Raw genomic sequence first — 19,133 nt, 5'->3', positions numbered from 1 at the left:
AAGAAAGAAAGAAAGAAAGAAAGAAAGAAAGAAAGAAAGAAAGAAAGGAAGGAAGGAAGGAAGGAAGGAAGGAAGGAAGGAAGGAAGGAAGGAAAAGAAAGAAATCTCCTCAGCTAAATATCTCATTTCATCACTCACAATTTCTACCTTCTGCAAAATAGTAGAACACAGTTCAGACAAGCTCCTTGCCACTTTATAACAAGAATCACCTTTCCTCCAGTTTCCAATAACATGTTCCTCATTTCTGTCAGACCTCACGAGAATCACCCTTAATATCCATATTTCTAGTGCATACATCCAAAGTCTTCCAGCTCAATAACTAGTTCCAAAGTCACTTCCACATTTTAAGGCATTTGTTCCAGCAGCACCCCAATTCTCAATACCAAAATTTTAGTCTGCAATATCTGCCTTAACAAAATGCCACAGAATGGGTGGCTTAGCCAACAGAAATTTATTTTCTCAGTTACGGAGACTAGAAGTCAGATTAACGTGCCATCATGGTTGGGTTCTGGTGAGGGCTTTCTTCCTGATTTGCAGACAGTTTCTTTCTTGCCCTCACATGACAGGGAGAGAGATAATCTCTTTCTCTTCTTTTTATAATGAGGCCACTAATGCTATCCTAAGGGCTCCACCCTTATGACCTAATCTAACCCTAATTACCTCCCAAGGGCTTTATCTCCAAATACTATCATATTGAAGGTTAGGATTCAATTTAGGAACTTTGGGGGGGATACATTCAGTCTATAACAGGTTGTATACTCTGAGGTCCCAGTGATGGATGAAATCAGTGATTCCTCTAACACCAAAGAGTTGAAGACCTCACTTTAGGAGCTTGTTTATCCCACAGAACTAAGGAATTGGGTATCTCAAGTCATCATCCAGATACTGCAGCTCTCCTCTCTTAACTTTTTGGAGTCATTCTTTCTGCTGCTGTCAATAGTCCTCTTCTTTGATTCCACAACACACCATTATGATTTCTGCATTAAAAATGCCATCTCCCAAGTAACTGACCTGTTCACATTAAGAACAGTTGTTAGAAGTTGGGGTTATTTCATCAAGGTCCAATGGCTTTATCTTGCTCAGGAAATCAAAGATGAGTGTTTCTAAAGCAAAAAAAGAGGAGGATCTCACAATTTTATCTGTTTCATTCACTCTACAGGGTCCATTTTACACCCAAACATTCATTAGTTCATTGTTCGTACTCCTGCCTTTCCTGAGGGAATCATTGTAACACTATTTCTTAAGCATATTCAAATTTGGATGAGTTAGTTAAATTCATGTGAAAGGATCACCCTTGTAAGCCAAATGTGTAAGTCCTACATAGGAAGCCTCAGATCCTACCTGTTTTTATCTCCTGATGGGCTTCTTTTTCAAGTTTCTAAACAAATCCAGTGAAGAAGTAGATAACGCTACCCTTCATTTTATGGGAAAACAGAGAAGAGAATCATACACTTACCTAAAAGTAGAAACATATCTGCTCTTTCCCACTTCACCCTTAATTTTTTCTCCCCAGCCAATTTACTCACCTTCTGTGGTTTTGTTTCTGTGTTAGCCCCTTGCTAGCTCCTTCTGGGGTTCCGAGCGATTGTGCTCTGCCCTCATCTTTTATGACACACCTAGCAAAACAAAAGCTGAGGAGTGAGTTGAAACAAACAAACAAACAAACAACTACCTGTTATTCTTCAAACATGCCTAGGATTGTATTTAACTATCACCTATCTAAAGGAGGTATTTTTGCCTGCCTGGAAAGAATTTTGCTAAGAAAATTGTTTCTCTTCTTCCTGTATTATTTTACCTCTGTGGCAGTTCCCTGTGATCATTGACAAATTCATTTTTCTAAAGCATAGATATGACCTTTTCTGTTAAGAAAAAGAAAGTACTGTTGCTCCCCAGTGCTATACACACACACACACACACACACACACACACACACACCCTTCACAAGCCTTATCTGCACCCCAGCCTTCACTCCCCGCAACAAACTTCAGATGTCTTAGGTGGGTATTCTTCGGAATTAGGTCACCGTTTCAGATTTTGCTTCCATTTGTATATTTCTGACCCCTCATAAACTCATTTTGGCCTCTTAGAACTTCTTCCTCTTCTCAAAGCATCTCTTGGGTTTTTTAACCTCTTGTTTCTTTGCCTATGAAGATAGTTTCCAAGGCAAACCTTGGTCTTCTTTAAAAATCACTCTGTTTGAGGTTGGAAATCACTAAATGAAGTTTTAATATAGGATATGTCTTGATTGCAGGGCTTTTCAAAATCTTTATAGCCAATGTATTTTGGTCATTTCTAAGAAAGGACACACTATTAAACTATTGCAGTATGTGTTGGGGAGGTTTTTCTAGATCCCTTCATTTTCAAATTCTATTCATACCTATGACAAAATAGCACTTTCTCTAAGGAAACAGCCTCTGACCTCCCTAGCTAAAGTGATCCGAATCTCTTGCAAACATTTATTTACTTTATGTATCCTGTGAGTCTTCAGAATCTAAGATTAGAAAATATAGAAAACCATGAAAATGAAAGCGAAAATCAGCTATAGTTTCTAAGGCAAAGAATATTTCCAATTAAGAAATTAAACTTCCTTTGACCTTTAACTCCCACTTTAGCAGTTTGTCACATTCACTTCCAACTTGTTTCTGTTCTCATAAGGATACCTATCTTCAGACAGATAGATATAGACAGATTTGTTGTTTTAGCAAAAATAGAACTATGTTTTACCTTGCTGAGCTTTTTTTTTTTATTTCATATGATAAAATGTACAGCTTTCTAGATCAGAACACCTAAATATTTTCTTTTTAAGGATTAAATCTATAGGTATATCAATTTTTATATTTTATCTCTTGTATATTATTAGGTTGTTAATTCATTAAAGGTAAAGTATGTATCTTATATAGGTTAGTATTATTCACAGTATTTAACTTCTTTTTTTTTTTTTTGAGAGAGAGAGTCTTGCTCTGTCCCCCAGGCTGGAGTGCAATGGCGCAATCTCAGCCCACTTCAACCTCCCCCTCCTCTACCCGATCAACCCTCCTGCCTGAGCCTCCCAATTAGCTGGGATTACAGGCACATGCCACTGTGCCTGGAAAATGTTTATATTTTTTTGTAGAGGTGGGGTTTCACCATGTTGCCCAGGCTGGTCTTGAACTCCTGGGCTCAGGCAATCCACCTGCCTTGGCCCCGCAAAGTGGTGGGATTACAGGCGTGAGCCACAGCACCTAGTCACAATATTTAATTTTTAATAGGTATATAGTACATGTTTATTGAATGAACGGAGGAACAAATCACTACAAATCACTTAAACACCTTCTAGGAAAAAATCACCAACTAGGCTACCTGCAATTATGTTTCAAAATATAGCTTATCTGAAGAAAAGGAAATAACATTTAATTATAAGTATCAATACAACTAAACCACAGAGAAAGGTGCCAAACAAAATTTTTATTTACAGAAAAGTGAATGTCTTAATGAGAAAATGTGCTTGAAAACATTCTCATCATTTCTGAGTTTGATTTCAATCTTAATGAATGTGTCCCTTAACTATTAATCTGCTTTGTCATCTCCCTGACTCCCTACTATCTCATAGTCATTGCAAAGGCAAAGGTCCACATCTTTTATAGTTTCATATTATCCAAAAGTATTAATTTAGGATAGGTGTGTACATAGTTTTGTACCTATTGTACATGCTTATCTGCAATTCTGAAATACAACTGTATTCACAACACATCATTTGTTCCCATGTAACACTTCATCTTTTCCACTTTGTTTATTTTCTATATGCTCATTGTTAGTTTAGATGCTGCCTTAGGCTTGTTTGATATATACTGTGATTGCATACTGTAATTTTTCTCTATAGCATGTATCCCATTTATTTAAGTGTGTGTGTGTGTATACAGTCTATATAATAAATTTACATGCTTTCTTAAGTAGACTCTAGGCCCCACCAACATAGAAACCATATGTGTCTTATTCTTCATTGTACTCTCAATGCCTGTGAAAGGTGCTGGAACATGGTAGGCATTCACTAAGTAACTGGTAAATAAATAAACGTACAATTCTGGTAGTTGATTAATTCAAGTTAATTTTAAAATTTAGAACTGTAAAAGTAAATTAATGAATAAGATAAAGACAATGTGTTTATTTTTAAATAAACCAACAGGTAATGGAGATTTTAAAAATTAAATTCAGTCATATGGCCTTATAAAGTAACTGGAGAAAAATGTATACACTTAAACCAGCTGCTTGTGGCATTCGTCAGTTAATTCATTTGTTTATAAAATCATTTTATTTTCTCAACAGTAGGTTGAGAAGCAGCAATGAATTAAAATCAAGAAGAAACATAGAAAGAAGGAAAAACACATCTGCATATACATACATACAAGCCTAGAAGCTTGAGTATACTAAGAGTATACTAAGCCTAATCTGATTCTTAGTGATAAACATGGTCTGAATCATATGGAGTAACCTAACCCTTTGGCTATTAAATTATCAATAAACATTGAAAATGGTGATAAAGCATCTAGCACTCCTTTATTGATACTGAGTTAATGAGTTATTTCTACTATATAATTACCAAGACATATGATTTAGCTATGGTCCTTTATTTAGTGTTGAGGGGGAGAATATGGCAGTTGTTTTTAGACCTTACTTAAAAAGAAAAAAAGTTTGAATTAATCTCTCTTTCAAGGGTCACCTCCTGGCACTTCATGGTTCCATGAATAACTCACATTGACTTGCCAAGTGTAAAATTAAGCCTTTCTTCCCATCACTTTTCTTGAGGACTCATTTTGCTGTTCACTATTCATTCACGTTTACATATGCCCATTTTAACCTTTGTGTCAATAACGATAAAAATCTCTCTCCTGTATTGTGTCTAATACTATTAGCCACTCACTCTGTTGAGAAATTTATACATATTATCTCCTTTAATTTTTCCAGGAATCTCATGAGATAGTTCATTTTACAGATGAAGTAACAAGCTCAGAAATTGAGTGGAGAGGTTTAACACCAAATCCTTTTAACCTCAAACACTTGATTATTTTATATTACCTCTTAACACTGATTTACTACAGGGAAAAACTTAAACTCTTTCATTTCCGCCAGTTTAGGTCACCCATCAACAGTCATTTATTAAACATCTTAAAAGGGCCAGGCATGTGATCAATGTGTATTTCCATATTAACTGTACTGTGGCTAGTTAATCAAATATGCAAATTTTGTTCATTCAATAAATATGTATTATATACCTACTGAATGCTTGGTCTCATGAACAAGAATAATATAATCTCTGGCTTTGAGTAGCTTACAGTTCACATAAAAGACATGAAATTTCAGTGTTGGCAAGTCCCCTACAAAATAATATAGATAAAGGCTGTCCTCTAGTGTGAAGCTGTGAGAACTACAACTAATCCACAGTTTTCTTTTAATTTCTTTTCTTTTTAAATTACTTTTCTTCAAAGTCCAAACTGTGGAAGAACCTGGTTCTTCTCCACCAAAATTATTTTTTAAAAGCTTCTGCCTCATCACAAAATTCTCCACCATGCCATACTCTGTGGAATCAGGGACTCATAGCATTTGTGGGACTGGAGTTGATGTTTTCTGAGCAGCTTTCTGTCCTGAGCTTCCTCATTATGTTGCAGTGAAAGGGATGGTATGGTAAGATTCTGGATTTCCTTGCAATCAACCCTTACATAATAATTTTTTAGACTTCCGTTTATTGAGAACTTGTCCAGTATTTTGTGTTAATACTTATATAAGTTACCTTATAAAACAATTTCAAATCAGCATCTCAGAGGCTGATTCAGCCCACTTGAATGTTTTGTTTGGCTCAGTGGAGTGTTCAACTTCAAAAATTATGATATTTTACAAGCAATCATAAGTTTCTAACAACTATTTAAGAAAAAGTAGGGGGTCTGGCAACACAGGACCACCTACACATATGGCAACGCAACAGTCAGCTGGACAGGGTTAGAAATTGATATAGGTATTTTATTGGTTGAAAGTTTAGCTTGGAAACATTTGGAAAAAATTTTTTTCTTTTGCCCTATACAAATGAAGACTTTTACTTCTTTTCTCCCTTAAGAGACCATATCATATTCGCTCCAGTACTTCCAGCAAGGAAATTGTACGCATGTTTGAGACGACTGTTGTAACTTATCCTTCTGCCTGGTCACAGGAAATGGCATCACTTCTTAAAAAGGTAAGAGGGAAGACTGCATGTCAAAAGGAAATAACAAAAGGAAGCAGGCCCTCTGGTTTAAGTTTAGAAGTTAGTATACAATATCGGGGACAGTCATGATAATGTACATTTCTAGAGTGTCTTTTCTAGCTGTTAGCTTTCAAATACATGGCTTCATTAAGTCAACTCAGAGTCCCCTTGGATGTCCCAAAGCCATCTTAAACTCAAAAGACTCCTTTATCTTTGTCTTTCCTGAATTTCTTCTCAGGAAATTCTCTCAGTGACTGGTTTCTCTATCCAAATCCACTTATGCCAGTCAGAAACCAGGACTCATTTGTCATCTGCATATTCAATTCATCACCAGGTTCTGAAATTTTATATTTTAAGTATTAAAATATTTCACTTCTCTCTGTCCTCACTATTTCCCTGATCCAACTGCCATCAGTCTAGCTTTATAATGGGTTTGCCCCCGTACACTTTTACCACTCCATTCTATTCCCCATTCAGCCCCATAGTGGTCTGTTAAAGGGCAGTCCAGGATATTTTCCTTGTTCTTAGAATAAAGATTAAAATAATTTTATGGTACAAAATACCTTTCAAGCCTTGTTTTGGACTTTTGGACTTTTGTCCCCCCTTTGACTACACATAAACTGCTTTGGGCTTTTTCTTCCTCTTTTCTTTCTTTTCCTCTTCTTCACTTTTACATACCAGTCTTTGTCTCACCACAGGACCTTTGCACATGCTAGTACCTATTCCTGCCTCCAATCCTAGTTCTCCAGTTCCTCCTTGAGAGCAGTACTACTCAATATGGTTCACTGGTTCTAGTCCATGAATTTTTTCTGCAGGTCTATTATAAGAAAAGAACTTGAGAGAAGCATTTAGAAACTTTTATAACAATTGGACACTGCTGCAGCATCTAAACACATGATCAGTGGACTTGTCTTATTGGAGAGGGTCCAAGCTTGTTTGAGGGTTGTCGAACTCAAGTCACAAGGTGTCTATGTGGGGTGCTGCATACTGGCAATGCACAATAAGACCACATACTGATTTCAGTGGATTGGAAATTGAAAGACAAAAACAAACAAAATAACTGACCCTTCTACATAGTTTGGGAAGCACAGCTTTAGCTCTTAGCTCAAATATCACCTTTATGGTGTAAGTTCATGTAACACTATCTTTCCTTCATTGCATTTTTCAGTTTAAAATTATACCCAGCATTTGTGTGATCCTTGGTTACTTACCATTTTTCTTGTAGCTTCATGAGGGTAGAAGTTTTTGAATAAATGAGGTCCACAGCTTTCATCAGATTTTCAAGGTACCCATGTTCATCAAACAGATGAAGAACAGTATAGCAGGAGGTCAGCAGTGTATATTGAGTGATGATACAAAGCAAGAATGAGGAGCTGAAGAAGAATGGGCTTAGCTTTTTTTTTTTTTTTTTTTTTTTTTGGAGAAAATTGCACCAGTTGTAGCTGGTAATGGAAAATAGCTTTAGTGGCTAAAGAGTCATCATTTGTGTCTCTTGTTTTTGGAGTCAAGTTCCCTATTTTGGAATAGGGACATTGCATCAGTAATGTCAAAGGCATAGAATGGGGGATCATTTTCCATAAGCAAATTCTGCTTAGTTCCAAGACAGCCCTGCTTCACTCTACAAATTACACCCTGAGGGTGCGTGGTTGTCATCTTCAGAGGCATTCTCAAGTGAGACTGACATTGCCTATTTGAGCCACACAGTTGGTGTGATGTTGGCTCAGGAATGGTTAAGAGGGCAAAAATCTTTTATCTCAATTAGCAAAATCTAGAGCTATAACAGTTACTTTAGTTACACCTTAGCTATGCCACCCCGAATGTATTTTAATTAGTTGTAAAAACAGCTAAAATTCTTAGTAGGAAATGAGTTTCACTTGTGAAAATGTATCAACATTTGTCACCATAGGTTTTCTACTAGGCGCTTTGTATAAATAGCCTCCCATTAATCCTGACTGCAATCTTATGAAATAGATTATTACCCCTGCTTTTTTTTTTAACACATGGGTAAACTAAGATTTAGAGAGCAAATTTACCCTTAGTAAGTAGAGGAGTCAAGAATCAAAGATACATTTGACTTAGTAGGACAAGCCGTTTTTACTCATCACGTTGCAGAATCCTACATACTGTTCATTCTAATAATGTGTATTTTCTAAATTGTTTATGGGATTAGGGATGGGGGACACTGTCTTTTTTCCTTCAGTCCTACACTTGAAAACATTTAGAGAGAATTTGTGTGATTTTTTTGTTCTCCTATCCTTTCTTATGGCCTTGACGTTTATATTTTATTGGCAGCTACTTGAACCTAATCCAGACGAACGATTTTCTCAGTTGTCTGATGTCCAGAACTTCCCATACATGAATGATATAAACTGGGATGCAGTTTTTCAGAAGAGGCTCATTCCAGGTTTCATTCCTAATGTGAGTCAATCCTAACAAACCCATAAGAGCCCCCATTCAGTGCACATTACCCTGTGTGCCAGATCTACACATTGTCTCATTAGATAATCACACCGGTGTTGTAAGAGAGCCCCAATTCCCATTTTACAGATGAGAGAATTGAGACATACGCAGGGTAAGTTTGTCACCAAAGGTCACAAAGCTACCAAGGAGTCAAGCTGGGATTCTAAGCCAGGTATATTTGCCACTGAAGTTCTAGCTTTTAACCACTTTTTATGGTATGTTTTTATTGAAAGGAAGTCCTAGTTCTCCAAATAGTCATTCTCATGAATCTGCTGCTTTTTTTAAAGTTTTCTTTGATTCTAAAGATGCAGAAGTTTGTGTCCCTAGAGATCTGAGTCAAAGAATTGTAAATTATTGGAGGTGAGGTGAGAAATTTATTTTACTATTTGCCTCTCCTCCTTTGTTTGTTCTATCTCAGGGATTTTTATTTGTAAGGACTGATAACCAAAGACACGTAATTCCCATTGGATGGATACCCAAACCAATGGAGTTCTGTGGTCTACTGCATTATGCTGGTAAGAGCCAAAGTCCAGAAGCTTAGGTCAAAGGTCCCAAGTGAGGCCTCTAGCTCCTTCTCTCTGCCTAGAACTGAAATTATATGTTCAATTGTAGGTATATTGGGCAGAATAAGAGGCTTCTAAAGGGGCCTGTAGAACCAACTCAGTTTTCTGTTTTGGCTGTTCATGGCAGCTCAGACCTGCAATCTCAGCACTTTAGGAGGCCAAGGAAGGAGGATCGGGGTTCAAGATCAGCCGTGGCAACATGGCAAGACCGTGTCTCTATAAAAAAAGAAAAAAAAACATTAGCCAGGCATGGTGATACTTGGGTGTAGTCTCAGCTACCTAGTAGGAGGCTGAGGCAGAAAGATTGCTTAAGCCCAGGAGTTTGAGGCTACATGAGCAGTGATCATGCCACTGCACTCTAGCCTGGGTAACAGAGTGAGACCCTGTCTCAAAAAAAAAAAAAAAATTATTCTTAAACCAAGTGAGGCATTTGCTGTGGGAATGTGAGAGTGTGATCCTTCATGTACACACAGCAGGAGGCATGCTCCAATGAGAGGGTAAGGAGAAAGTGCAAAGTGAGAGAAAGGAGAAAGCAGTGTAGTAGAATTGTACCTTATGGAGCAACAGGAGGGTAGGTCTGAATTCCTACCTCTCTGCTTTGCAGGGTCCAGCAGGGGCAACTTGTACCATAATTGACATATGACACAATGAAGGTCTAGGCACCCCCTACTCTTGCTTCCCCCTCCTTCTATGTGTGCGTCCCTGCAATTAGCCATCAACGCTGGCTCAAAAGAAGTTCTACGTTATGCTTCTCTGACTTTGGTGTGAATTGGAATCATCTGGGGAGCTTATTAAAGTGCAGGTTCTTGGACCTCACATTCTGAAATCCTGATTTGGGAAGTCTGGTTGGAGAACTGGGAAGCTGAGCAAGCAACTTAGGTGATTCTGAGCTACATGATTATTAGAACGCACTTTGGGGAACGTAACTCAAAAGCTTCCACTTTAGAAAAGTAATTGCAAGTTGGCTTTTGTTTTTACTCACTGAAGGCTAATTGAGAGTTTAGAAAAATAAACGAAGAATATGAAAAACAATGCGGGCAATAAATAACGTAAAACTTAGAGTGGGAATCTCAGCATATTATTCATGGACTGCTCCGTTAAGACTAAGTGTTATTTTCCATATTAGGTCTGGTGTGTTTTCCAGAATGATACAGTAATCTGAGGATTGAGCCAATTGTCTTCCTTGCAGAAAGGCAGGCTGAATTGTGATCCTACCTTTGAACTCGAGGAAATGATTTTGGAGTCCAAACCTCTTCACAAGAAAAAAAAGCGCCTGGCAAAGAAGGAGAAGGATATGAGGAAATGCGATTCTTCTCAGGTAAGCAGGTCCCCACCAAACTCAGGGTCATGGGTTTCCCCATGATGGCTGCAATATCTTCCAGAGCTTCTACTGGGAGGTCATTTCAGCACCCTACTTTCGCTGCTTAGTGAAATAGGAGAAGTAGATTAGCCAGGCTTCTAAAAGGGCAGACCAGAGCTGCTCTGAGGATCCTAGCAGCAATGTTTTACTTGTAGGCTTTCCCTCTAGAGCTCTGACATGAACTTGACTCAGTTATTGCTCTCTTCCAGTTCTCAATTCAAAATTTACAAATTTCCTAGGAGAGGAACTGTCATTGGCCAAGCTTAGGTCAGGGGATGAGTCATAAAACTATGGTAAAGGGACAGGTTTCAAAGTACACACATGGTTGTTTTGGACCTCATTCCTGTTTTGAGGAGTTTCTGGAAGCAGCCAACCCTAGAAATGATGTCTGTTCTTTGCCACAAGCAGAATTTGATGATATCAAGCCCCACAGCAGAGCGTCTGTTCACAGGAACAATGGAATTCTAACATGGTGGAGCCCTATTGCTGGATTTCAGGCTGAGTTAAATTAATTTTGTAACTAAGTATATTATTCTCTGTCATAGTCAGAGCTCAGATTTCAGTGCAGTGACTTGCAAACACTCAGTGGGATTTTATACTCACATATGGCTCTACGAATTACAATAATGATGAAGTAATAAACATTCACTTTTCCTCTAAAGGTCATCTATCTATCCCCACAACCATTCATCCATTCCTCCATCTATCCCTCTCTCTCTCTCTCTCATTTAGGCTACTTTTATTGAGTACCTATGATCTGCCAGATCCTGTGCTAAACAGTGGAGTGAGAAATGATGGAGATCTAATTTCTGTCCTCGATGCTGTCCCTTTTCTCAAAGATTGTATAGTCTTGTGGTAAAGATGGCTCTGCAAACAAATAAGTATCCTCCATCTCCTTAATTTCTCTAGTTATCAGGGGCCACTATATATTTCAATGGACAATTAATTCATCAAACGTTCATGTTTCGGTCCTGTTTGATCACAGAACTGGTCTCTCATCAGATTCCCTTCAGGAAATGTTTTCTAGGACCCTCCAAGGAATGGTTAGCTGTGCTGCTAACCCATCTTGCATGTTGCTTGTCTCTAAACTGTCTTCTTCCCAATGGTCCATTCTTCATGATTATGTCATAACCAACCCAATTCTCCAGACTTGCTCCTTCTCCTGACCTAGCAGAACTCGGCTCAAGGTGGATACAGGCCTGTCTGATAACAAGACCTAACATGTAATAAAAACCAAGAGATCCTTTTTATTACAAGTTTTTAAAGTTTTAGAAATAACTGAGCAATTTGGGAATAACTTTTGACCATACCTACCATGCTCAACATGATCTGCCTATCTTTCCTGCCATGTCCTTGTACTATCCCACTCTGACCCTCACTTAAAACCCTCCAACCTCACAGGCCCTGCAAGTGTCTCACTCTTAAGCATTGACCCTTTTGTTCTTCTTCGGGGCCTTTGCCCTTGCTCTTCCCTGTTGCTAGAATGCTCTTCCCTTGCATCTTCACATAGCTGGCTTCCTCTCATTCTTTATAACTTAAATGTACCTTGTCATTTCTGTTGTTGAATTACAGGATGTTTTTTACATATTCTGGATATTGGACCCTTATCAGATATGTGAATTGCAAATAGTTTCTCCCTTACTCATTCTACGAAGCTAGCATTACCCTGATACCGAACTGGACAAAGACATCACAAAAAATGATAATTACAAACTGACATATCTTATGAATATAGATGCAAAAATCCTTAACATACTAACACGGTGTTCAGTTAGGCTTTTGACTTAAGACGTTTCTTCTTTTTTAATATTGATATTTAAAGCTATAAAGTTCCTTCTGAGCACTGTGTTCACCCATCCCATAAGTTTTGGGATGTTGTGTTTTGTTTTTAATTCATCTCTAAGTATATTCTGATTTCTCATGTGATCTCTTTTTCTGACTCATTTTTTAAGAGTTTGTTGTTTAATTTCCACATTTTTGTGAATTTTCCAGTTTTCTTTCTGTTATTGATTCCTACCTTCATTCCATTGATTTCAGTCTTTTTAAAGTTTTTGAGACCTGTTTTGTGGTTTCCTTCGATGGCTTCCTTTAACTCTGAGCATATTCAAGAAAATTGTTTTAAAATCTCACTCTAGAAAGCTCAATGTTTGGGCTTCCCCAGGACAATTTCTATCCACTTATGTTAAGTCTTTGAATGGCAATACTTTCCTGTTTCTTTGTGTATCTTGTGATTTTTTTCTGTTGCTGTTGAAAACGTGACATTTAAATACTGTAATGCGGTAACTCTGGAAATCAGCTTCCTCCTTTCTTCATGGTTTGCTATTTTTTGATTGTTGAAGGCTGCTGTTATCCATTTTTTTAGCAACTTCTCCAAACAATGTTTGTAGAGATCGTCTTCTTTGTTGTGTCATCACTGAAATCTCTGTAACTTTAACTGTGCTCAGCTAATGTTTTGACTGAGATTTAATACCAGGATTATTTTTAAGTTGTTTTTCTTTTCTTAATTTAGTGTTCACTTGGTTCCAGTAAACCTTTGCTTTCTGGAGTTTAGACAAAGTAGGTTTTAACAGTATGTGCTTGTTTTTTTAGATATTTCTGTTAAGAGATGGGGCTTGGAACTGCTTACATCAGCATTTTTCTCTAGATTCTTCTAATCTTGTACCCCAGGTTCAAAAATAAAAGGTATTTTGTTTCAAAACAAAGAATAGTCTTTCTTCCAAGAAGAATCAGAAAAATTATGAACTATTTTTCTGATTCTTCACTCTATCATCACTCTTTTACATTAAGGCTTTTAAAACATGAGGGTCAATCTTATCTTATTATATTGTTAACATGTTTGTTCCTTCCTTCATTCACTTATTCAAATGACTGTAAAGTTCCTGCTATGTTAGGAAATGTTTCTGACTAGGTGGTTAATGCTATGGTTAGATACACAAAGTGCTCTGGGAGTTGCTTACTGGACCTGAGTGAAGGGTTAGGATAGGCTTTCCAGAGGAGGCAACATTTGATGTAGTTCCTCTAGACTGAGCAGAGGTAGGTGAGCATACAGGAAAGGAAAAGAGCATTTCAAGGCTGGCACTTCTTAGGGCACAGGTAGATCTTAATGTTTCAGAGGAAATAAAATGGCAGGTGTTTTCTGATCATAGGAATTACCCATGCTGTGTTCAAAAGGCTTGTGACATTACTCATCCTCTGTGCCTTTAATCTTATCTACAGCCATTCACTGAAGGCATTCCTTCAGCCAAATCTAACAAGAATGTCCACCATATCAATATCATGTTAGCTATAGCATAGCCCCATTTCTGCCCCACTGTGTGTAGCTCAAAGTCACCATGTTACTCTAGAGTCAAATTCATCACTGTTTAGGTACCACGTTAGAAAAGAGTCAAGTGTTGACAAGGGAATTCCAATCAAGCCATAAGCCTGGAAAAGGAGCTCTCTATTCTAGGCTCTCTGAGTTCTCTATTCTGTTTCATTGGTCTATGTGTCTGTTGTTATGCCAGTACCATGCTGTTTTGGTTACTGTAGCTTTGTGGTATAGTTTGAAGTCAGGTAATGTAGTAGTGTAATACCTCCAGTATTTTTTTTTTTTTTTTTTTTTGCTTAAGATTGTCTTGGCTGTTTGGGATCTTTTTTGGTACCATATTAATTTTTAAATAGTTTTTTCTAATTCTGTGAAGAATGCCAATGGTCATTTAATGGGAATAGCATTGAATCTATAAATTACTTTGGGCAGTATGGCCATTTTCTTGATATTGATTCTTTCTACCTGGGAACCTGGAATGTTTTTCCATTTCATTGTGTCCTCTCTGATTTCCTTGAGCAGTGGTTTGTAGTTCTCCTTGAAGAGGTCCTTCATTTCTCTTGTTAGCTATATTCCTAGGTGTTTTACAGTTTTTGTAGCAATTGTGAATGGGAGTTCATTCATGATTTGTTTCTCTGCTTGCCTGTTGTTGGTGTATAAGAATGCTAGCAATCCTTGCACATTGATTTTATATCCTGGGTCTCAGTATTTTAAAAAATTACTTCAGGTGATTCTATGTGTGCAGCCAAGGTTGACATACACTGTTATAGAATCTAGGATGTGATAACATAGAGGAACATAACTAAAGTTTTGCATTTTTCCCATGTCTCAGTTTCCTAATTTTAGATGGAGTTGGCATGTGTACTGACTTCATAGGTTCGTTCTGAGTAAATTAGTGCATGTAAAGTGCTCCACAGAATGTTAGCTGTTGTGATGCTTTACTTTCCACTGCACTTCCTAACTCCTAGCCTTTCTTTTCCTTGGCTCCTTTAATGCTCATGTCAGATGCCTTTGTTGTTCTTTCCCCCCCAGAATATCCTCCACTTTATCTTGCTCTGCTCAACATCTTTAAAATATAGAATCAACAGACTGCCATGCCATCCAGTCTATCTGACTGTTGAGGCAAATTCCCTAAGTCCTCATTCTCCTCCTGAGATTTCCACCTGTTCTTAACCCTTCCAATATTTTGGATGCTATGTCCAGCTATGATAGTTTAATCACTGTTTGCGCCACTCATCCTTGATAGGTGAGTTCTAAGATTTTTGGTGAACATTTGTCTTCTGAGTCATGTATGACCCATTAGTCTCTCCATTCTTTTTTCTTCCCCCTCATTTCATATTCTTTTTACGGCTACTCCTGTTGACGTATCCATTTGGCTACACTTCTTAAACTTCTCCACCTAAAGCAGAGGAAAGAGAACACGTTGAACATGAATGCTTTAAGAGTAATGGGGTCTGAAGTATCACACTAGAAGGTCATCTGCAAGTGTGTATTTCATATCTTTGTTTAAACAAAATAGTTACATAGTAGAGGGGAAAAGAAGTCCATGTGGATTTTTGCATTTCACTTGATTATAACCTTGATTTTTAATGCTAAAAATTATTTTTTCTAAAATCTTGGGGTAAAAGTGTCATTCCAAAGAGCTTTTATCAGGTTATGTTTATCCTGTAGCTGCCTGTCCCCTGTGACCGATACTGGAAACCCTCAGGATTACAAATGCCTCCGTTTGTAAATAAGAGTGAAATACAACAGAGCTGTGTCTTCTCCTTTGTCTTGTTCCCCATCCCTCTTCTGTGCTTTGTATTGTTCCTCTCCTGTCAGCTAAATAAGCACTCCGAAAGAAAACTCTCCAGTACTGGAGAACTTAGCATATTCTAATTCCTAGGTTAAAAAAAAAATAAATGACTGAATGATTTTTTTTAAAGAAGAATAGTTTTCATCAGAAGAAATTTGGAAGTATTTTGTTGCAGACTTTTAAAACACTTGATCCAGTTCTAATTCTGTCCTGGGTTTGGTAATCATCTTTTTTTGAGGCTAAATTTTCTCATTTTGATGAAAAAGTCATCAATAGATGTTGAAAGCTGCACAGTGCAGTGTCAAAGCAAATGCGTTGCATGTCTGCAAGAAAGTCACAAATAAAGAAGGCTCTGCTAACTAGAAGAGAAGGATATTTAATCAACTCCAGTATCATTGTTGAGGGGAACATTCTATCAGGATTAAGTATATTAAGAGATGTTTTTAGGCTATTCACAAAATCCAGGTAGAACCTCCAAGCCAAATTTACAATAATACTAGCTTTTACATTAATTGTTGTTTTTTGAATATATATTAGTATCTTATGTAGAAAACAAAAATAATTTACAAACTATTGTTACAATAATCTTGGCTTCTGTAATTGTCTAATGTATTTAGACTTACTGAGAGCTTTATTTCCCTGTATAGTTTCAAGTTACTGTCTCGTGTCCTTTCATTTCACCTTGCAGGGCTCCCTTGAGCATTTCTTACAGGAAAGTTCTAGTGGTAATAACCTCCCTCCACTTTTATCTGGAAACATCTTAGTTTCTCGCTCACTTTTTAAGAACAGTTCTGCCAGATATAGGATCCTTGGTTGATAGGTTTTTTCTTTTAGCACTTTGAATGTATCAGCCCACTGCCTTCTGGCCTCCAAAGCTTCTGATGAGAAATATGCCCATCGTCTTATGATGTATGTGACAAGTTGCTTCTCTCTTGCTGCTTTCAAGATTCTCTCTTTGTCTTTGGTTTTAAAAAGTTTGATTATATTGGCTGGGCATGGTGGCTCACACCTGTAATCCCAGCACTTTGGAAGGCTGAGGCAGGCAGATCACTTGAGTTCAGGAGTTCAAGATCAGCCTGGCCAACATGATGAAACCCTGTTTATACTAAAAACACAAAAATTAGCTGGGTATGATGGTGCATACCTGTAATCCCAGCTACTTGGGTGGCTGAGGCAAGAGAATCTCTTGAACCCAAGAGGAGGAGGTTGCAGTGAGCTAAGATCGTGCCACTTCACTCCAGTCTGGGCAACAGAGCAAAAGTCTGTCTCAAAAAAAAAAAAAAAAAAAAAAGGAAAGTTTGATTATGTTTTGTCTCAATATGGGTCTTTTTGAATTCATCTTACTTGGGATGCACTGCACTTTTTTGGATTTGGGGGCTCATGCCTTTCAGCTATGATTTCTTTAAATATTCTGTTTTTGTTTTTCTCTCTCTTCTCCTTCTGGGACTTCCACAGTACATACACTGGTTTGCTTGATGGTGTTCCATACATTCTGTAGGCCAGGGATGTCCAATCTTTTGGCTTCCCTGGGCCACATTGGAAGAAGAGGAATTGTCTTAGGCCACACATAAAATACACTAACACTAATGATAACTGATGAGCTAAAGAAAAATCACCCCCCAAAAAATCTCTTAATGTTTTAAGAAAGTTTATGAATTTGTGTTGAGCCATTTTCAAAGCCATCCTGAGGCACATGTGGCCCATGGGCTGTGGGTTGGACAAGCTTGCTGTAGGCTCTGTTTGTTATTCTTCAATCTTCATTTTTTCCATTCCTCAGACCCAGTAATTTCCACTGTCCTGTCTTCAAGTTTGATGTTGATTCTTTCCTTTGCCTGCTCAATTTTGCCTTTGAAACCCTGTAGCAAATTTTTAAATTTTAGTTGTTGCACTTTTCAGCTCAAGAATTTCCTTTTAGTTGCTTTTTAGGTTTTCTATATTTTTATTAATATTTTAGTTTTGTTTGCACATCATTTTCTTGATTTTCTCTATATCTTCCTTTAGTTCTTTGAGCATCTTTAAGATAGTCATTTTGAAGTCTTCATCTAGTAGATCTGCTATTAGGTCTCTTTAAGGGATAGCTTTTTTGATTTATGATTTTTTACTGTGAATGAGCCATACTTCTCTATTTCCTGGCATGGCTTGTTATTTTTTGTATTGGACACTTGAATCTAATAATGTGATAAATCTAGGAAAATCAGATTTCCCCTATCCCCAGGGTTTGCTGTTTTGTGTTATTGTTTTTATTTTTATTTTTTATTATTGTTGTAAGCTGTCTTCATGCCAAAGATTAGCTGAGGTGTAAAGGTAAGACCTTCTTAGGTCTTTTCTGAGCCTGCACCTTTCCCTGGGCATGTGAGATCACTTTCTGATTTTCCCTACAGATGCAATTGTTTTTGAATGTCCCAGCCTTTCATGCGTGGCTCCCAAAAGGAAGAAAGGAGAAAAATGAAGGGAGGAAAAGGCACTGGCCTTTTAATTCTCCCAGAAGTCACTTCAGCCTGAGGGAGAGTGGCTTGCAACAGTGTGGGGGAGGTGCAACAACAATGGCCATCAAGCATTTTGTTTGCACCTCTGTGATCAGAAGCAGCAGTGATGGGAGCACGGATCCTCAGTATTTGGAGAACATGGTTCTTGTTTTCCACCGTGGCTCCCACAGGCTGTGTGCAAACTGCTCCAGAACATGTGTGTGCTCAGCTCCCTCCCATTGGACTGGAGGATGAGGGATGGGTAGCTGCTGCTGTGCTAGGAGCTTAAGTTGGTCATAATTAACTGCACTTTGCCACCCAAGCCTTCCCTGAAAGTTGCAAGTTTTCAATAGACTCCAGAGTTCTAAAATAGTGACATTAGACAGATTCTGCCAGTGCAATCGTTGTCTAGGAGGGGAGACAGATTCCCGGTGCTTCCTGTTTTGCCACCTTCCCGGAATCTTCACATAGCATCCATTTTGAAGATACTACTTACTTCTCAATTTGGGGCTATTCATTGAATAGACTGTCAACAGGTTATTGGCTGTTCGAAGATCCTCATTTGTCTGCTAACTATACCTCTATTTTCTTTTTTTTCTGCGTTCACCTGGAAGACATGTCTTTTTCAAGAGCACCTTGACTCTGTTCAGAAGGAGTTCATAATTTTCAACAGAGAAAAGTAAGTAACTCCTGGGAGAACAACAGCCCCGGAAATGATGGCATGTTTCAGCCAGACTTTACTTGCAGAGAAAATATATTTTTAACATTTTAAAAATTATTTTCTAATTGGGAAAATGATGCAATCTATTGTAGAAAATGTAGAAACCTTTTTGTAAGGTATTAAAAAATTTTTAATTGATAAATTAACTTATCATCAAGTTTTTGTTTATGAGAAGGGATGAGGAATTAGGATTTGAACACTTAAAAATCAAAGGCTTTCAAAAGATTTTCTTGGCTCATGTTTATTTATAAATT

The 19,133-nt window shown here is 37.6% G+C and overlaps 1 protein-coding gene across 2 annotated transcripts in view; it reads left to right on the top strand.

Moving 5' to 3' along the window:
* STK32A (serine/threonine kinase 32A) overlaps window positions 1-19,133 on the top strand; it is a 156,086-nt gene that overhangs the window by 132,903 nt on the left and 4,050 nt on the right. For both annotated transcript variants that reach the window (XM_023227003.2, XM_023227005.1), the window contains 4 exons: window positions 6,086-6,202; window positions 8,504-8,629; window positions 10,424-10,552; window positions 18,773-18,837. In XM_023227003.2, coding sequence (XP_023082771.1) covers window positions 6,086-6,202; window positions 8,504-8,629; window positions 10,424-10,552; window positions 18,773-18,837 — 437 coding nt within the window. The remainder of the gene's footprint in view (window positions 1-6,085; window positions 6,203-8,503; window positions 8,630-10,423; window positions 10,553-18,772; window positions 18,838-19,133) is intronic.

This window comes from Piliocolobus tephrosceles, chromosome 4 (assembly GCF_002776525.5).
Source record: "Piliocolobus tephrosceles isolate RC106 chromosome 4, ASM277652v3, whole genome shotgun sequence".
Taxonomy (NCBI): domain Eukaryota; kingdom Metazoa; phylum Chordata; class Mammalia; order Primates; family Cercopithecidae; genus Piliocolobus; species Piliocolobus tephrosceles.
Note: the sequence above shows the minus strand (reverse complement) of the source record. Positions and strands in the feature narration are given on the sequence as shown.